The sequence below is a fragment of the Megascapheus bottae genome, chromosome 6 (genome assembly GCF_031878675.1).
Source record: "Megascapheus bottae isolate mThoBot1 chromosome 6, mThoBot2.hap1, whole genome shotgun sequence".
In the NCBI taxonomy this organism is placed as follows: domain Eukaryota; kingdom Metazoa; phylum Chordata; class Mammalia; order Rodentia; family Geomyidae; genus Megascapheus; species Megascapheus bottae.
The window spans coordinates 24,797,970-24,817,038 of record NC_143514.1 but is presented as its reverse complement, the minus strand read 5'-3'; the positions used below and the strand labels follow the sequence as shown (position 1 = coordinate 24,817,038).

Genomic DNA, 19,069 nt, shown 5'->3' with positions numbered 1-19,069 from the left:
TGACAATATTTCTTTTGCTAATTCTGGAAAATACAGGCTTTGCTTATTAGTATGCTCCTTCAATAAGAGGCTCAAATAAAGAGCCAGTAATCTTAGATACAGAGAAGATAGCCTGACATCAAGGGTTAACCATAAATAAATTATACACTCAGAAGTATATTAGTACAAATGTACTATTGACTGGAATGGGTGAAAACAAACAAACAAAAAAACTGTTAGCAGACAAGAACAGTGGCTTGCAATCCCAGGTCCTCAGGAGGCAGAGGTTAGTTAGAAAGTATGTAATTCAAGGCCTGATCTGGCAAAAAGTTACCAAGATCCCATTTGAACAAATATGATGGGCACTGTTCACGTGTGAGATCCCAGTAATCTGGGAAGCACAGAGAAGAGGATTCAGGAAAATACTGAAAGCAAAATGCCAATGGTGGGCTCAAGTGCTAAACTGTAACTGATAAGCTTGTGTAAAGCTGAGTCCAAATCCCAATATGGCTATGACTCAGTCCTCATTCAGATTTATAGAATAAAAATCTGCTGGGAAAGTAAGAGAAGAAACAAATGTGCTCTTTACCTGACTTATGAACTATAACATCTCTGTATATCACCTATAATAATATCACATAATAACAATTACAATTTAATTTAAAATAAAATCTGCTTGTTTGGTCACAGAATTAGAAACATTGAGTTTGACCTAAGACAGGGTCAAATTTGCAATCTTCCTAAGTACCTAGTAAAAGAAATCAAATACTCCCTAAAAAAAGACCTGCTTATCCCTGTCTTCAAAAATAATACTCAAATAAAAAGTAAAAAAAGCATAAATAATACAAGGAATTATGTATAGAAGCCAATAAAGTAGCTGAGTTTCCAAATATTTAGAAGTTTAAAGGTATTTATAGAATAATTTTACAAAATATAAAAAAATATTTTGACAATATTTTCAGTGCAGAACCAAAAGAATAATTAAAGTAATATTATAAAAAATAGAGCCAGAGCTACTTAGGAGTCTGAGATCTGAAGATTGAGGTTTGAAGGTAGCCTGGATAGGAAAGTCCATGAGACTCTTATCTCCAAATAAACTGCTCAGAAAAAGCTGGAAGTGGTGTTGTGGCTCAAATGGTACAGCACCAGCAAAGCATCCAGGCCCAGAGTTCAAGCCCCAGGATCAGCAAAACAGAAAACTAAAGGCTAGGAGAATGACCCCACAGTAATGCCACAAAATTTAATTGGAAAGGTAGGAAGACTTCAATAGTTTTAGAAGAGCTAAAGCAATATAAAAATGGATTGGGAATTTCTCACAATTAAAGGCACTCCTGATTCAAGAAACTGAAGAAAATACAATGAATATAATTTTAAAGACATTTCCACTGTCATGTGATAGCAAAATGCAAAATGCCAAAAATAAACAAATAAAAGTAAGGCGTGCGTGCATATCTGTAATCCCAGAATGGGAGATGAAATACAAGAATTTCAAGTTCAAGGCACAAAGAAATCAAAACAAAAAATTAGGTTCAGAGAAGAAAACCTACTTGAAAAGCTGTTATAAATGACATTTGGGCTGGGCATCAGTAGCTCAGTGATCACACCTATAATCCTAGCTTGTTAGGAGGTTGAAAACTGAGGCTCATGGTTCAAAGCCAACATGGGCAGGAAAGTCGTTGAGACTCTTCTCCAATTAACTGCCTAACAAAAGTTGGAAGCAGAGCTTAGGATAACAACCTAGCTATAAGTTCAAGCTCCAGGGCCAAAATAAAATAAATAAATAAAAAATAACATTTGACTTTACAACAATGATAATGATAGCTAACAAATGGAATTTTTTTGAATTTAATTAGAAGAAAATTACTGAAGTATGAAGAAAAAAAATTATTATCCATAGGGAAAGGTACTTTCAAAAACCAATTCTAGGTAGTTGAAATATAAAGATGTGTTAAGCATTCAGAAAAGAGTACCTTTCTAACTTCAAGGTAGAAAATCTCTTTCTCTCTTTTTTAATTGTGCCAATCCTGGGGATTGAAATTAGGGCCTGGGTGCTGTCCCTGAGCTTTTCTCAAGGCTAGTGCTCCACCACTTGAGACACAGCTCTACTTCAAGCTTTTTGGTAGTTTAGTAGAAATAAGGAATTTCCCAGACTTTCCTGCCCATGCAGGCTTAGAACTGTGATCCTCAGATCTCAGTCTTCTGAGTAGCTAGGAGTACAGGCATGAGCCAATGAGTTACTAATGCCTGGCTAGGAAAAGGATTTCTTTACAAGCACATAAAACTGCCAACCATAAAGGAAATAAATAATAAATTTGACCAAGGAACATTTGTTCTACAAAAGATCTTCTAGAAGAAAAGGATAAAACAGAAGAAACAGTGTGTAACACAGCATCAACTATTGACTAGCATCTACAAAATACAAAAAGAATTTTCACAAACTACTTAGAAAAAAGAAGGCTGAATAGAGAAAAGATAAAAAAAGGTGGAAACAGGCACTTCACAATAGAGAATATTTAAATGTCCAATAGAAAGAGTTTAATCTCACCAGGAACCAGTGAACTGAAAACTTAAAATCCATTAAAATTAGTCATTAGATTGATAAAAATTTTAGACTAATCAACCACAGGGCAGATATGTAATAAAGCTACATTTACACACAACTGGTGGGAGTGAAAACTGGTAATTACCACTTTAGAAAAGTTCTAATAACATCTAGTCAAACTGAATACGTAAGCACACAATAAGGCAATTCCATTGCTGTGTATAAATTCTAGAAGTCAATAGCCCAACCACAAGTCATAAACAAAAACAGAAGTATTGTTTCTATTTTTTGCTTTTATTGCTCACAATCTGAAATCCATAAACATAGAATTGAAAAACTATGATACCAAGTCTTAGGCCAAAGGGGGACGAAATCACCAGTAAACTGGAAGTGGTGGTATGTCTCAAGTAGTAGAGCACTAGCCTTGAGCTGAAGAACTTAGGGACAGCACCCAGAGTTCAAGCCCCATGACCAACAAAAAGAAAAGAAAAAAAAAAAAAGAATTAGCCACGCACAAAAAAGATTGGAAGGAGTTTCTGTGAAGTGGAAATACTCTCATTCTAGACCTCCATGGTAGTTACACAGAAGTTCAGTATATAATTAACCATTACACTATATTCCCATTTTTATGCTTTGGTCACACGTCGACAGCATATATATATATATATATATATATATATATATATATACTTTTTTTTTTTTTTTTTTGCTAGTTTTGGGCTTGAGCTCAGCACCTGAGCACTGTCCTTGGATTTTTCTCAAGGCTAGAGCTCTACCACTTGAGCCTCAGCACCACTTCCAGCTTTTTTCTATGTATGTGGTATCGAGAAATCGAACCCGGGTCTTTGTGCATGCTAGGCAAAGCACTCTACCACTAGGCCAAACTCCCAGCCCCATGTCGACTAAATTTTACAATAAAATTAAAATATAACTTTAGCTAGAATTTTAATTATGCTTAAGAATATTTAACCTGAAAATTAAAAGTTGATATTTAATAATTTCCCTTTGATGTATAATACCAATAAAATAGTGTTTTTTAAAAGGTGCCAAAATTCTGAAAATCCAATGGCTTCTGAAAAGTGGACATATTCTGATGTGACTTAATCACAATATTGACAAATCTTTCCAACTAGAAAAATTCTAATTGTAAAATATTTCCAACATGTAAGCTTTAAATTAGCATAATGCTTAAAGAAAGAAAATAGGATTAAGAGTTGAAAATTATGTATATACTAGTTTTGCTTACAAAACTAAAATCCAATCACTGCCCAAATCTTCTCCTCCTCCTCTCCCTTTCCCTTCCTCTCCTTTCTCTGGAATACTGAGCATGAATTTGGTGTTTCTAGAACTGTAAGACTTGAGCCACACACTCAGTCCCAGGAAAAAAAGGTCTACCTTTATACTATGATTCATCTAGCTTTGCCTCCTGAGTAATTAGGATTACAAACAGGAGCCACACATCCAGCCCATTTTCAAATTATATCTAACAGCAGATCTGATCATATTCATCTCTCTTTTTTTGGTCAGTCATGGGGCTTGAACTCTGGACTCAAGTCTACTGCCCTACCCTTGAGCCACAGCTCCACTTCTGGTTTTCTGATGGTTAATTGGAGGTAAGAGTCTCACAGTCTTTAGTGCCTGAGCTGGCTCTGACTCTTGATCCTCTGAACTCAGGCTCCTGATCCTAGGATCACAGGTGTGAGCAACCCTACCCAGCTTTCTATTCATCTCTTACACGGATCACAGCATGAAGTAGCTTTTCAACTGTTCAGTTTCTAGTTCTCCACTATTGCCTTCCTAAATGGACAAAGCAGCAAGTTTGCTTTAAAAAGTAAACATGTTCAAACTCTCCTGAGGTTCCTGTGTATACTTAAAAGACAGAACCTTCTACTAGGTTCTCTGATTTTATGGTCAACATTCTCTTCTCCACTTGATACGCTGGTCACTCTGCCCCCACTGATTAGTAAACAATACCAGCCTTGTTTTTTGCTTTTACTTTTGCTCTACCTGAAATTTCTCCTCCAAGTGTTCGTGGGACTGTTTCCTATCACTCAGATGATCTCAGAAGCTTCTGACCCCTAAATGAAAACAACATCCCAAACCTCCATTTCTATTCTCATACAGTCTGAACCTTCTCCGCTTTCTACATGCACTTTAGTTGACAGTACTTTTAGTCTTCTAAACACTTATCTCTCTCCCAGTATAAATCAAACTCCATGAGGCTTAAGACTTTGTTTTGGTCATTTCTGGATGATTAATAGCTAGAATAGTCCTAGAACATGGTAACTACTTAATATATTTGCTAAATGAAGAACAACAAAAGAAGAATCTAATGGATTGTAAGATTCTCATAAAATGCTTACATGCTTATTGCTTGTTGGTCTCTTCAAGAAAATATCTCTAGAAATATGGTCTGCTGTTCTTGCTACATCTTCCAAAAATCGATAATCTAAAAATTTCAGAACAGAAATATAAGCAAGTGACATATACAACTGGCCCAAATGCATTTATCGCTATATAAAATGGCTTACCACTTAGGAGATGCATTTCAGTAAACTGCTGTATTGAGACATAAGCAGTTTTATTCCGAACTCCATTACAGGTCAGTTCTGTTTTGTGTTTCTTTACACAGGGCAAACTGAAAAAACAAAAAAGTACTTTATATTCTGAAGTAAGTAAGGTACAGACATAAGTTATAAGGTGGGAAGTTACATCTATACCTGCAGGAATATCGCATACAACGTGGACATCTGTACTTTGCTTCTTCTGTACCACAAGTTTCACACCTATAAAAGCCCACAAATAACATATTAAGAAATATTAACTCTGGCCGGGAGTTTGGCCTAGTGGTTAAAGTGTTTGCCTAGCATGCATGAAGACCCGGGTTCGATTCCTCGGTACCACATACATAGAAAAAAGCCGGAAGTGGTGCTGAGGCTCAAGTGGTAGAGCTCTAGCCTTGAGAAAGTCCAAGGACAGTGCTCAGGCCCTGAGCTCAAGCCCAGGACTGGCAAAAAAAAAAAGAAATATTAACTCTATTTTGTCTGTTTACAAACTTGGAATGCTGATTCAATTACTTTTGTAATTTACTGAAAAGGTGTTAGTGAATAAAGTATGAAGTTTCATTTTATGAAACAATCTAACTACATTTATATGATTTTTAGCGATATGTGATTAGAAAGCATATATTCAACTTTAAAAAAAAGCACAAGATCTAAAAAAACTATGAAATAGTAGTAACATCTCCCCCATTTCTTTCAATTCCATACCAAAACAGTGGGCATCAAAATACTTTACAAATAAATTACTCATCATCGGTCCCCATCTGCTCTTCTGTGATCTGGGGGTACTGACAACAAACTACAGCTACTACTATTTTGGTTCAACATGTTCTAGACAGTAATATTCCTAAAAATCTGCCCACAACTTACTTTGCTACAGGATCACACATTCAGAAAATTAAACTAAGTGTAGCAATTAGTTGAATTTTTGTCTAATTTTAACTCAAACCACTTTCATTTCAAAAAGAATACTGAGTCAAGAGCACAGCAGTTAGCCAAGTCTGATTCCAACAGGTTTTCTGTACCCTAGAATTTTCAGTTCCTACCTTTACCTACTGGACAGCACCACTTCACATACTTTCACTGCATCTGCTATCTCCAATCACTTTCCACTTTTCCTCATTTTCCCTAGGTGCCAACAGAGACCTCTGCTTGTGTTGATTTTTCATTCCTCCATCTCCTGTCCTCTCCTCCACCCCACCCACAGCTCTTACCCTACCTGGCCATGGCCAGTTTCCGCTTGCAGCCCACTGGCAGATTCAGCTCTTGAGGCTCTACTTTAACTTTTACATCATCCATCACTTCTGTCTTCAGGAAGTCCTTCTCTTCTTTTAGGAGCGGCCCATCCATCATCTGCTCCTCCTTGATGTTGTGAGCAGCAAACTCTTCCTCCTGTTTCACCTCTAGGTTCTCCTCTTTCACGTCTGGCCATGCAATTACCTCTTCCTTCACCCTCACTTTCTCTTCCTTTATCTCGTCTTCTTCCATCTTCTCTTCTTTGATCGCAAAACTACTACCGACCTCCTGCTTCACCTCCAGGACCCCTGGTTTCTCCTCCTTCACCTCGGGCCCCTCCCCCACTTCCTGCTTTACCCACTGGCTGTCCCACAGGCCTCCTCGTACATCCGACCAGTCTGTAGTCTCTTGCTTCACAGCCGCTAAACCCATCCCTACGTCCCCGGTATCCTCGGTTTTCTCCACTGCCGAGGGCCCATTCCCCTCCGTTCCCCCACCGGTCCCCGGCCCCCCGGCTCCTCCCCAGGCTCCCACCGCGTCCGACCCGAAGCAGAGCCGCGCCCCCTCGGCCACACTCCCTGGACTTTCAGCAGAGGCCCCTTCACTCCCCCTAGCAAGCTCCATTGGCTAGCGACCCGAAATCTACGCTGCTACAGGATCATTCAGTGAGGGTACCGCACGTCCTGGAGGAAGAATCACCAGCCCAATCACGCAGCCCGGGCCGCCGACGGCTCCACGTGTGTACCGCAGAAGCCGTACCACCAGCGGTGGCCCGGCAGCACCGCCGCCGTAAAGCGACGCTTCCGTGTCGCGACGCTTTTACGGCAGACAGAGTGTTTTAGGGCCCGGCTGGCGGCGTGAAGCCACGCCCACTGTGGCTCCCGCCTCTCCAGAGGAGTTTAGGCACGCCCTAAAACCTCGTAGTGCACCTCTCTGGGGAAGCCTGGGACTGCCAGGTCAGGGTGAACAGGGAGTTCTCCCAGTCTAGAAATTGGAAGACACAGCCTAGTCAGTCTAGGTCTCTCTGAGTCAGTCTTCTTTCTCTTTCTCTCTCCCTTCTCTTCTCTCTTCCTTCCTTGTCTCTTAGGTGCCTTGGGCTTGAACCCTGGGCCTGGGTGCTGTCTTTTAGCTTTATGTGCTCTGGACCGGCACTCTTAACACTCAAAGCAAACTTCTTTCATTTTATTTTGGGGGTAACTCTCATGGATTTTCCTGCCCAGGCTAGCTTTGTACCTGGGTCATCCTATCTCAGCCTCCCAAATAGGATTACAAACCCTAGCCACTGGCCACTGGCCCAACCTCTTCTGTATTAAGAATTAAATGAAATATTATATGAAACTTCAGTTTCTTCACTTACACACTAGGGATGGTGGAATGAAAAGTATCTGTGATTGACAAGATTACATGAAATCATCCATGAGAATTAGCTAGCACTGACATACACAAACTCAATATATATGGTGCTGGAAATCAGCAACAGCCTATTCACCATCCCAAGAATTTTATTAGATTCTGTAACATATGCTCTAAATATATATATATATATATATTTCAAGAGTGGGATGAAAGTTCAATGCCTAGGAAGAGATTTAGATATATGCTTAAAAAAAAATGAAACTACTCTTGCTGGGCACGATGGTTCACGCCTGTAATCTTAGCTACTCAGGAGGCTGAGATCTGAGGATCAAGGCACAAAAGGACCTGAGACTCTTGTCTCCAATTAACCCCTAGAAAACGGGAAGTGGGGCTTGGCTCAAGGGTAGGGTGGTAGCCTTGAGCTGAAGAGCTCAGGGACAACACCCAGGCCCAGAGTTCAAGCCTCAAGACCCACAAAAAAAAAAAAGAAAGAAAGAAACTACTTTTGCATTTGTTTCAAGTATTAATTTGCACAAAGGTTAAAAAAATTAAATCATTAAACACTGCAGAGAAATTTCTTTGTAGCTATAAGTAGGTACATGTTGCTACCTCAAGCCATATTGGTGTTCAGGGAACTCAAGCATTAGTCAGAGAATGGGATTGGGAGTTTTGAATGAGGGAGAGAATGAGGAGGAACGGCCATTTGGGGTTTTAATTGATTGTGGTTCTGGGGATGAATCCAGGGTGTTATACACGTTAAGCACACTGCCCTTCCACCAAGTTACATCCCCATAGCCTAGGTAATTTTCAAACCCTAGATCGAACACTACTGGAAGGAGCATTAAACTAAATACATTCTCTATATAAGTTACTAGGTGGAAACTTCTAGAAGTAATTTCAGACAGTCTCTTATGGAGGTATTCAAAATTGTGGGTTGCCTTTAGAGTCGAAGAGAACTTGAATGGGCTTTCAGGCTAGAATAGTTCATTACTGTGAACACATTATTATGCCACATTTGTTCACATGGCAGATGGAAATTTGAATTATTTCCAGTTGAGTATTTATGGATAATTTTGCTTCCACATTCATATGTACATTTTTGTATGGACATCTGTTTTTATTTCCCCTGAGTTGATAAGAACTTTTGGACATTTTATTCCTAGAATATAGAATTACTATTATTATTATTATTATTATTATTATTATTGTGGGTCATGGGGCTTGAACTCGGCCAGGGCATTATCCCTGAGCTCTTCAGCTGTAGGCTTCAGCCCTATCCCTGGGCCTGGGGGTTGTCCCTGAGCTTTTCAGCTCAAGGCTAATGCCCTACCCTTGAGCCAAGCCCCACTTTCTGTTTTCTAGAGGTTAATTGGAGATAAGTCTCAGGTCCTTTTGTGCCTGGGCTGGCTTTGAACCTTGATCCTCCTCTTTCTAAGGATTACAGGCGTGAGCCACCGCGTGGCTTACAACTATTATTGTATATTGATTTTTGTATCCTGTAACCATGCCAAATAAATTTGTTTTATTATATCTATATGACTAGATCTCATTAATTTTAATTTTATCTGTGTTTATGAGGAGCAGTTGTTCAGGAAGTCTCTGGCCTATAATGATGGTTGGACTTAGGATTTTTTTCCTCTTATCACTTTGGTGCAAAAGCAATTTTAAATAGTACAAATTGTACTTCAAGTTTTGGGTCTTTTCCTTAGCAAGCATTATATAGTATGCTAATCTCTTGCTATGTTAGACAAAAGCAGCATGAATCAGCACCCAAATACAAAGGTTGCAGCCATTAGCCACAATGACTACTGAGCTTTTAAAACGTGGTTATCTGAAGTGTCAATTGCTTTAAGTGTAAAATATGGGAAGGCTGAATACAAAAGAATGAAAATATCTTCTTGACATTACTTTCATATCGATTATTCTTGAAATGATAGTATTTTTGATATATGAGGTTATATGTGTGTATATATATATATATATATATATGGTTAAAATTACTTTCCCTGTTTCATTGTATTTTTTTTTCTTTTCTTTTTTATTTATTTATTTTTTTTTGCCAGTCCTGGGCTTGAGCTCAGGGCATGAGCACTGTCCTTGGATTTTCTCAAGGCTAGAGCTCTACCACTTGAGCCTCAGCGCCACTTCTGGCTTTTTTCTATATATGTGGTACCAAGGAATCGAACCCGGGTCTTTGTGCATGCTAGGCAAGCACTCTACCACTAGGCCAAACCCCCGGCCCATAATAACTTTTTTTTTTTTTTTATTGCCAGTCCTGGACTTGAGCTCAGGACCTGAGCACTGTTCTTGGACTTTCTCAAGGCTAGAGCTCTACCACTTGAGCCCCAGCACCACATCCGGCAGCTTTTTTCTATATATGTGGTATCAAGGAATCGAACCCTGGTCTTCATGCATGCTAGGCAAGCACTTTAACCACTAGGCCAAACTCCCAGCCCTCATTGTATTTTAAAAAATATAGCTGTCAGAAAATTTGGAATTGCATATATGCCACATACAATCTTTTAGTTAGATAATACTACACGAGTTTTATTAAAATTAAATTTTCAATTAGTTAATAGAAAATGAATATGCAAGAACTATCTAAACATATTGGGTCAATTGTTAACTTGTTAATTTAGTGAAGATTTGTATTTTCAATCCAGTCTCCAAACTAGAACCTAATTATCTTTAAAAATTGAAATCTGATGATGTTAGTCATCTTATTTAAAATATTCAGTGCCCAATGGTTGATCGTAGGATAAAAACTAAATTTGTATTATGATAGCCACGCAAAGATCACTTATATTCTGACCTTTATTTTCACTCCAGACCATGTCTACTTATTTATCCTCAGAGACAAGTCAAGTACTACTTCTGTAAGGGAGCATTTTTTTACTACCTAGTTTTTTTGCAGTTAGCTTAAGGTGGAGGAGTTGTATGCAAGGATGGTAATTTATGACATATTTATGTATGTTATATATATGATAATTTATAACATATTCACTTAAATTAACATTGGATTAACATCAATTTCTTTATTTTATTTTTTTGCCAGTCATGGTGTTTGAACTCAGGGTCTGAGCACTGTCCCTGGGCGCTTTCCTCAAGACTAGAGCTCTACCACTTTAGCCACAGCACTACTACTCCCAACTTTTTTCTATATATGTGGTACCGAGGAATCGAACCCCTGTCTTCATGCATGCTAGGCAAGCACTCTACCACTAGGCTAAACTCCTGGCCCTTATCATCAATTTATTTTCTTTTCTTTTGTGAGTCATGGAGTTTGAACTTAGCCCGGGAGCTGTCCCTGAGCTCTTCAGCTCAAGGCTACCACTTTACACTTGAGCCAAGCCTCACTTTCCATTTTTTAGAGGTTAATTGGAGATAAGAGTTTCAGGTCTTTTTGTGCCCAGGGGTGGCTTTGAACCTTGATCCTGGGATCTCAGCCTCCTGAGTAGCTGGGATTACAGGCGTGAGCCACCACACCCAGCAGATTAACATCAATGCATTCTTTTGATAGTAAGCTCCTTGAGCATAGGGATTCTGCTGTTTTATTTTGTTTGTTCAGCTTGAATTATTGAGATCATGGTGCCTAACAGTGAAAAATGTAGATATGGAGGACCTGAGCACTTATGTATCTTGCATTGTGCCATGTAATGATTATAAACATTGAAATATATGTACTGTTTACCTATAGGGATCTCACAGTTAAGTGAGGAGAGAGAATGTAAAAACTACACGAAAACAAACTCTGAAGTGTTAAAATAAAAAGATATTCATTAATGGGGAAAGTTAGGAAAGGTTTCTTGATAGCAAATTTGAAAAATGCTAACAAGTTCACAAGAAGGGCAAGGTCAAATAGCTTTGCAGAGAAATGAATGAAAACAAAATATTTTAAAGGAACAACAGATAGAAAAGGCTGGGATGCATATTAACTCTGATGAGAAATGGGAGAGGAAAGGTAAAAAAAATATCATATCCAGATCAAAGATTAACTTACCAAGGACAGTGATAAAGAAGATCCCAACTTATTTCTTGCATCTGTTTTATGGTCAGAGCACTGGCATAAATGGTCTTGGAAAAAATCAACCAGGTGGTTCTGAATGTGATTCTTCTAAAGCATGAGATCAGCTTATATTGTAAATTGGATGTCTCCCCCCACCCTTTTTTTTTGTGGCTACTGGACTTGGTTAGCTGTGGTCCTTTCCTTTCCTTTCCTTTCCTTTCCTTTGCTTTCCTTTCCTTTCCTTTCCTTTCCCTTTCCTTTCCCTTTCCCTTTCTTTCTTTCTCTTTCTTTCTTTCTTTCTTTCTTTCCTTCCTTCCTTCCTTCCTTTCTTTCTTTCTTTCTTTCTTTCTTTCTTTCTTTCTTTCTTTCTTTCATTTTTTCTTTCTTTCCTTCCTTCCTTCCTTCCTTCCTTCCTTCCTTCCTTTCTTTCTTTCTTTCTTTCTTTCTTTCTTTCTTTCTTTCTTTCATTTTTTCTTTCTTCAGACAAATAGGCTTTATTTGGGAGTGGAGCCCAAAATAAAGGGAGGGCCACATATGTATTATTCTTATCCATTGAAGTGCCTTTGAAAATTGCTAAAGATCATGACATATAGTTACTTAATATATGGATGTAGTTAAATCTGAAGACAGTGCTAATAATTCACCACTGATTTGAATGCATATAAACATAATGTTCCAGTCATGTGTGTCTATGTGAAGTCTCCTTCATCCTGGCTGAAGGGGAACATCACAGCCGAAGGGAGAAATGGCATGCCTCTCACCCCTTACAACTAGGTTTACATATGAGGCTGAAAGAGTGAAGTCTGAGGTGAGGCCCATGGAAGCAAGTGGAGATGGAGGTGGGTGGGTGAGCAATATTATTCGGACTGATTAGTTTCAACAGCATCTGTGTTGTCTAGAGCAGATATGGCCTAGGTTTCAGGTTCTCTTCCAAAACTGCTGGTACCTTGGGTCAGGGGTAAGGGCACAGGAGATGTTCAGTTGGGTCTGTAGCAAGCACAATTCTAGGAAATGGCTGTTGCAGTGGGAGCAGGGAGGAAGGTGAGTGATTTTTATTGTCGCATTCCATCTGTGATTAACCAAGACAGCTTTACTTGGGATAGATTCTGAATTCAAACTCCAGTACTGCATATATATATATATATATATATATGTATATATATTGCACTCAAGGCTGGCGCTCTTCCATTTGAGCCACAGCACCACTTCATCTTTCAAGAGTTCGACAGAATTGTCTGCCTGACTTTTCAACCAGAAGTTCAGATTCTCAGCTTTCTGAGTATTAATGGTGTAAGCCACCGGCATCTGGCTTGTTTGAACTTATTTTTACAGTACAAGTAATTGTTCCAAAGGAGTGACTGGATATATTACTAGCAAAGCTTTATTTAGACCAAACAACTACATCATGAGAGGTTCAATTGTAGCTGATTTAGTAAGATGTAACCATTGGGGCCATTACTGTTTATGAGATTCCAGGACCTGACAGAAAGCAAAGGATTTGCTATAAAGGAATATGCAAAATAGATTTCCAGGAAGATTTATATTAGATTTCTAATAAAGATTTCAAAAAAATCTTCTAAAACATTTATTATTATTATTATTTAAAACTGAGCCCTAAAAGTAGCACATTTTACTATTTACAATAATACTTGAATATGAAGCCATGGTATAAAAAATGACCTACTTTTTTTACTTTCTCACTTATAATTTTGCTAGCGTCCACTCATTAAGTTTTGTTCAAACCTTTTTTTTTAATTAAAAGATTTTATTAATACTGATTTTTTTTTTGCCAGTCTTGGACCTTGAATTTAAGGCCTGAGCACTGTCCTTGGACGTTCTTAAGGCTAGAGCTCTACCACTTCTGGCTTTTTTCTATGTATGTGGTACTGAGGAATCCAACCTGGGTCTTTGTGCATGCTAGGCAAGCACTCTACTACTAGGCCAAACTCCCACCCCCAAACACTGATTTTTTTTTTAAATACCAGTTTTTTTTTATTGTAATTAGTAAAAGGGTTACATGATATTTGCCGGATAGAAGGTGCATTAATTCACATACATTGATACCCTTTCACATGTCTTGGTACCCGTTTCCCTCCCCAAACACTGATTTTTTTACATCATGTTTAACAAACAAGTATTCAAGAAGGGAATCTCTATATACAATCACTGTCACATAAATTTAGAACATAATTAAAATTAAGCTGAGAGTTTGTATGTCATAGATACATATTGATCTATATAATATGTCTATAGAGTATATATCTGTTCAAAATTTATTAAAATTTTTATTGTTTTATTGTCAGGATAACATGTAGAGGAGTTACAGTTACATTTGTCAGGTAGTGGGTACATTACTTCTTGAATATTGATACCCCTTAGGAAAAAGCTATATAGGAAATATTTGGAAATAATTGAAATTATTTCAACTGTGAATGTTTTTTGTGATACTCAGCACTTAATAAATAATTTAACTTCTTTTATAAATTTAAAGCATTCAAGTGAAAAAACCTGAATGCAATACTAGTAAAGATCAAAGAAAGCTTTTATTTCCTAATAGTTAAAGAAGCTATTTATCCCTGTGTGAAGACTGTCGTTCATGAAACTGAGTTTCCAGTGTTTGCTTCAAAATAAAAAAGGATTTTGCACTTGAACTGTAAAATTTTCCTGAACTAGATTCTTAATTACATAAAATTATTTTTAATGTGTGGTTATTTGGAATTGATTTTTGTACTTGTGAATATTCCTAAAACTTTTACTTGGTACAGCCAATACGATAGCTCAGTTTCTCCATCAGTTGCTCTTTTTCATAGAGGTGCCATTTTTCTAACTTGACTTTAAACTCTATCAGAGCTCTGAATCCAACACATACAGATTGCATAATTGTGTACTCAAGGTGTGGTGAAAAAGACTTCATCATACATATCCTAGCCAATGACTTATGTAGTTCACGAGGAAAAAGTTACACTTTTACAGGGCGGGGCACTGTACATTGAAAGCTTAATTTATACTTATTTTTGAAGCTATAAAATCTGTTAGTTGTGTAGGGGAGAGCTAAATTCACATGTTACTCAGAACATGAGCTTTGCCCAAGTGGCTACTGCCAAACTCTAGGTTCTATTGCACAGCTTGTTTCTGTGCCACAAGCAGCCTTTCCTCTTCTTATCACAAGATGGTTCAACGAACAAAAGCACAACCTTTTTTAATTTCAAGGCAAAAATGAGGGCAGATCCAGGATTTGTGAAACTTGAAGCTCTTACAATTTAAGGTTTTCTGTATGAAAAATGACCTATGTTGAATTTGTTAGTTTCATGATAACTCTGCCTCTGTAGGAAGCATATTTGGTAGAATTTTTTTCATAGATCTTAAAAATTAACTTCCCACACTAAGCTTTAGTTCAATATGCTTTAATTATTTTGTGGATGAGAAAAATATGCTTACGATAGAATTTATAAATTTGTATATTTTATTTTTGACTGATGGCTTTGTGTCTGTATATAATTGTTTTGCTGTAAATATTTATGCTGTTACTATGTGAGAATTAATAATACAGAAGAATTTATAGGTGAAACTTTTTATTCTGTGAAGACATAGAGCTGGTTATGTTTGAGCTAGAATGAGGTTCTGAAAACCAAAAATGAAAAAAAAATCTTGAAGAAAGAGAAAAATAATGTATTACAGGTAGGAAAATCAGTGTGAGTAAGATGGTTAGCTTCTCATAAAAACATTGGCATATCAGAAGCCAGTTGATATCAGATGACATATCAAAAGTGCTTAAAAATGCAACTAGGAATTCCATATCTAGGGAAAATACTCTTTAAAAAATGTTCAAGGCTAGTCCAGGGAAAAAGTTTGAAAGCCATCTCAACCAATAAAGCTAGACTTGGTGTCATGGGCCTGTCATCTCAACTACACAGGAGAATCACAGTCTAGGCCAGCCTGGGAGTAAAGAACAACTAAAGCCAAGAACATCTGGGATTGTGGCTCAAGTGGTTGAATGCCTGACTAGCAAGCTCAAGGCCTTGAGTTCAGAGTCTACAACTGCAAAAAAAAAAAAAGAAAAAAAAAGAAAAAAGAAATAAGGAGAATTACAGAAAATTTATCATTTCACTAACACTAAAAGAAATGGCAAAGGCAATTCTTCACATGAAGAGAACAACACCAAATAGTAGCCTGAAACTACAAGAAAACATCTACATTTTAAGTTTCTCATAATAAACAGCTAAGTGCTATTAATTACAACAAAAAAGAAAAAAATAAACAGCCAAGTATGTAAAACTAGGATTCTATGTCTAATTTATTGTATACATTTGCATATATATTTCATATGACAACAATAACAAATAATGAAGGAATTGATTAGAAATATGCCAACTGTAAAATTCACAGGGTTCATCTGGAGGTATTCAGTATTAAAACTCAATTGCCTATGGCTAGAGTTTAATGTAATCTCTACAACCACCGAAGCATGGACTAAAGGGAACACATTCTTATCTTTTGTTAAAAGTAATGAAACTTCTGTATCTAATTGGGATAGAACTGCTCATATCAGAACAAATCTAAGAGCAACTATAACAATCTGTATACATATAAAAATAGGTCTTTGAGAGATTCAATGGTCCTCTTAACTGATCCAGCTTACACTATTTTCCCTGTATGTGTGTGTGGCAGGGGAGGGGTGGGGGGGCGTGGAATTGCTGAACAGTAGTTTCTGAGCACCTCTGGGCATTCATCAAGATGAGTGAAGTGTGTGAGCTGTATAAATGTAACTGTAACTAACCTCTATACATTATTCTGACAATAAAATACAATTTAAAAAAAAGAAAAAAGAAAAACTAAAGGGAACCCCCCCCCAAGTTTTCAGAAGGCCTAAAGTAGTGTGTGTATATGTGTGTTAATAGGGAATTGAATTCTGACCTTCCTGCTCTAGCAAGTGCTCTACCACTTGAGTCATGTCCCCCCCCCCCACCTCCTGTTCTTTTCTTTTCTTTTTTTTTTTCAACCCGCAAATTTACTTTATTGTGTAAAGTCAGCATCCTTATGAGGCTGCAGCTACTATCAATCTTTTTTTTAATTTTTTTATTGTAATTAGTAAAAGGGTTACATGATATTTGCCAGATAGAAGGTGCATTAATTCACATACATTGATACCCTTTCACATGTCTTGGTACCCATTTCCCTCTCCCCCCCACCCCCCACCCGTCTTGGTTTTCCCCCCTTCATCTTGTTCTTTTCTTTTAGTTTGTTTTTAGATAGGATCTTGCACTATTTTTGCAAGCTGGCCTGGAACTGCAATCCAACCCTCCTACCTCCATCTCTTAAGTAGCTAGCCTATGCATACTTCTTAAATATTATCTAGAAACACCGCATCCCTGAACACAATTATTACTTTTGAAATAGAAAGCTTAGCATGTGGACTGAAACTAGATATGGATATATGAAGCTAGATGTATGTATTTATGAAACTAAATATAGGTATATGGTCTTTTCATTCAGAATCAATCTCTGAAAACACTTTAATCTGTTTTTCAATCAGACACCCTTACTATACCCTTATTTTAAATTACATGCTTTATATATATATATATAACACAATTAATTATTTTAATCAGTGGTACTGGCATATTTCTTTACACAGCCATTTCTAGAACCTGGTTATCAGCCCAGAGCAATGTGAAGGGAATTAGCTAATTCCCATCTCATTCCTACCTCCTGTGGTCTTGAGGGAATAAATGGAAACATGAGTGGAATTTTACAATATTTGTCATTTTATGTGTGGATTAATTTCACTTGGCTTAAGATTTTCAAGGTTTATTCATAGTTCAGCACATATCAGCATTTTATTGTTTCAAAAGGCTGAACAACACTCTAATGCATTTTCTTATCCATTCTTGTGTGGATTAATATTTGAGCTGTTTTCACCTTTGAGCTATTTGTGAATAGTGTTTCTATAAATATTGGTGTATAGGTTCCTGTTCAAATCTCTCCTTTCAGTTCTGTTGAGTATACACCTAGAAATAAAATTGCAGTAAATTTTATGGTAATTCCAGTTAAATTTTAAGGAACTGACAAACTATTTTCCACAGTGCTCTAACATTTTATTTTTCCATCAGTTATTCATAGGACTTTTGAGTTCTCATATCTTCTGAATGCTTTTTATATTCTCTCTCTCTCTCTCTCTCTCTCTCTCTCTCTCTCTCTCTCTCTCTCTCTCTCTCTCTCTCTCTATATATATATATATATATATATATATGTTCACATAACAACCATCCTAATGGGTATAATTCTAGGATTTTTTTCTAACACAGTTTTTCAGACACCAACTTTGATTTGTAACTATTCAATTCAATTCTAACACTAACAATGAGGAATTAGCATCAGATCTCTCTCTCCCTCCCTCTCTTTTCTTTGTGCTGGTCCTGGGCCTGAATTCAGGACCTCCTCACTGTACCTGGGCATTTTCGCTCAAGGCTAGTGCTCTATACCTTGAGCCACAGCTCCACTTCTTGCCTTTTGGTGGTTAACTGAAGACAAATTATCTAAAGGACTTCCTTTCTTGGGCTAGCTTTGAGCCACACCCCCTAATTCTCAGCTTCCAGAGTAGTTTAGGATTACAAGCATGAGATAACTGTGCCTGGATATGATTCTAATTTCTTGATAGTATTTTTTAATGTACAAGATTTTATTTTGAGTGTATTTCAATGATCATTTTCTCTAGTTAACTGCTTTAAGAAATCTTTATGAAATTCAATGTCATGAAGTTTTTTTTCCCAGTTTTTCTTCTAAGACTTTTAAAATTTTAACTCTCACATGTAGATATTTGATTCCTTTTCCATTTATTTTTTATATGATGTAAGGTAAGAAAAGTCTAACTCCTTTCACACTTGGATATCTAGTTTCCTCATTTGTATTTGCTGAATAGACTGTTTCTCCATTATATAGTGTTGACAACATTGGTGGAAATCATTTGACTATTTGTGAAAAATTTATTTCTGTATTATGGCCTCATTTTGTAAAAATAGGAAAATAGACCTGATAATCCTTTTGTAGCAATATATATATATATATATATATATTTGATTCATCATTCTTTATTGTCAGGGTGATGTATAGAGATGCATAGAGGGGTTACAGTTACATTTGTCAGGTAGTGCATACATTACTTCTCGAACACTGATACCCCTTATGTTGACAGATACTTTCTACTAATGTAAATATATAGTAAAGGATACCAGAGGGTTTATCAAAACTAATACAAACCTATGGTAACAAAATAAATAACACCAGAATGATTTAGAACACATTTTTATTATAGATAAGTAACTGTGGCTTGCTGTGGCTAAAAGTATGTTTATAATAGATGACCATGCCTTTCAATATAGCAAGAGGTAT

The 19,069-nt window shown here is 37.0% G+C and overlaps 1 protein-coding gene across 1 annotated transcript in view; it reads right to left on the bottom strand.

The window, feature by feature from the left end:
• Znhit6 (zinc finger HIT-type containing 6) overlaps window positions 1-7,095 on the bottom strand; it is a 34,125-nt gene extending 27,030 nt beyond the window's left edge. Inside the window, exons 1-4 of the mRNA XM_090334496.1 lie at window positions 6,302-7,095; window positions 5,242-5,307; window positions 5,053-5,159; window positions 4,885-4,970 (exon numbers count right to left, since the gene is read on the bottom strand). Coding sequence (XP_090190622.1) covers window positions 4,885-4,970; window positions 5,053-5,159; window positions 5,242-5,307; window positions 6,302-6,942 — 900 coding nt within the window. The 5' untranslated portion in view covers window positions 6,943-7,095. The remainder of the gene's footprint in view (window positions 1-4,884; window positions 4,971-5,052; window positions 5,160-5,241; window positions 5,308-6,301) is intronic.
• Window positions 7,096-19,069: the final 11,974 nt, after the last annotated feature.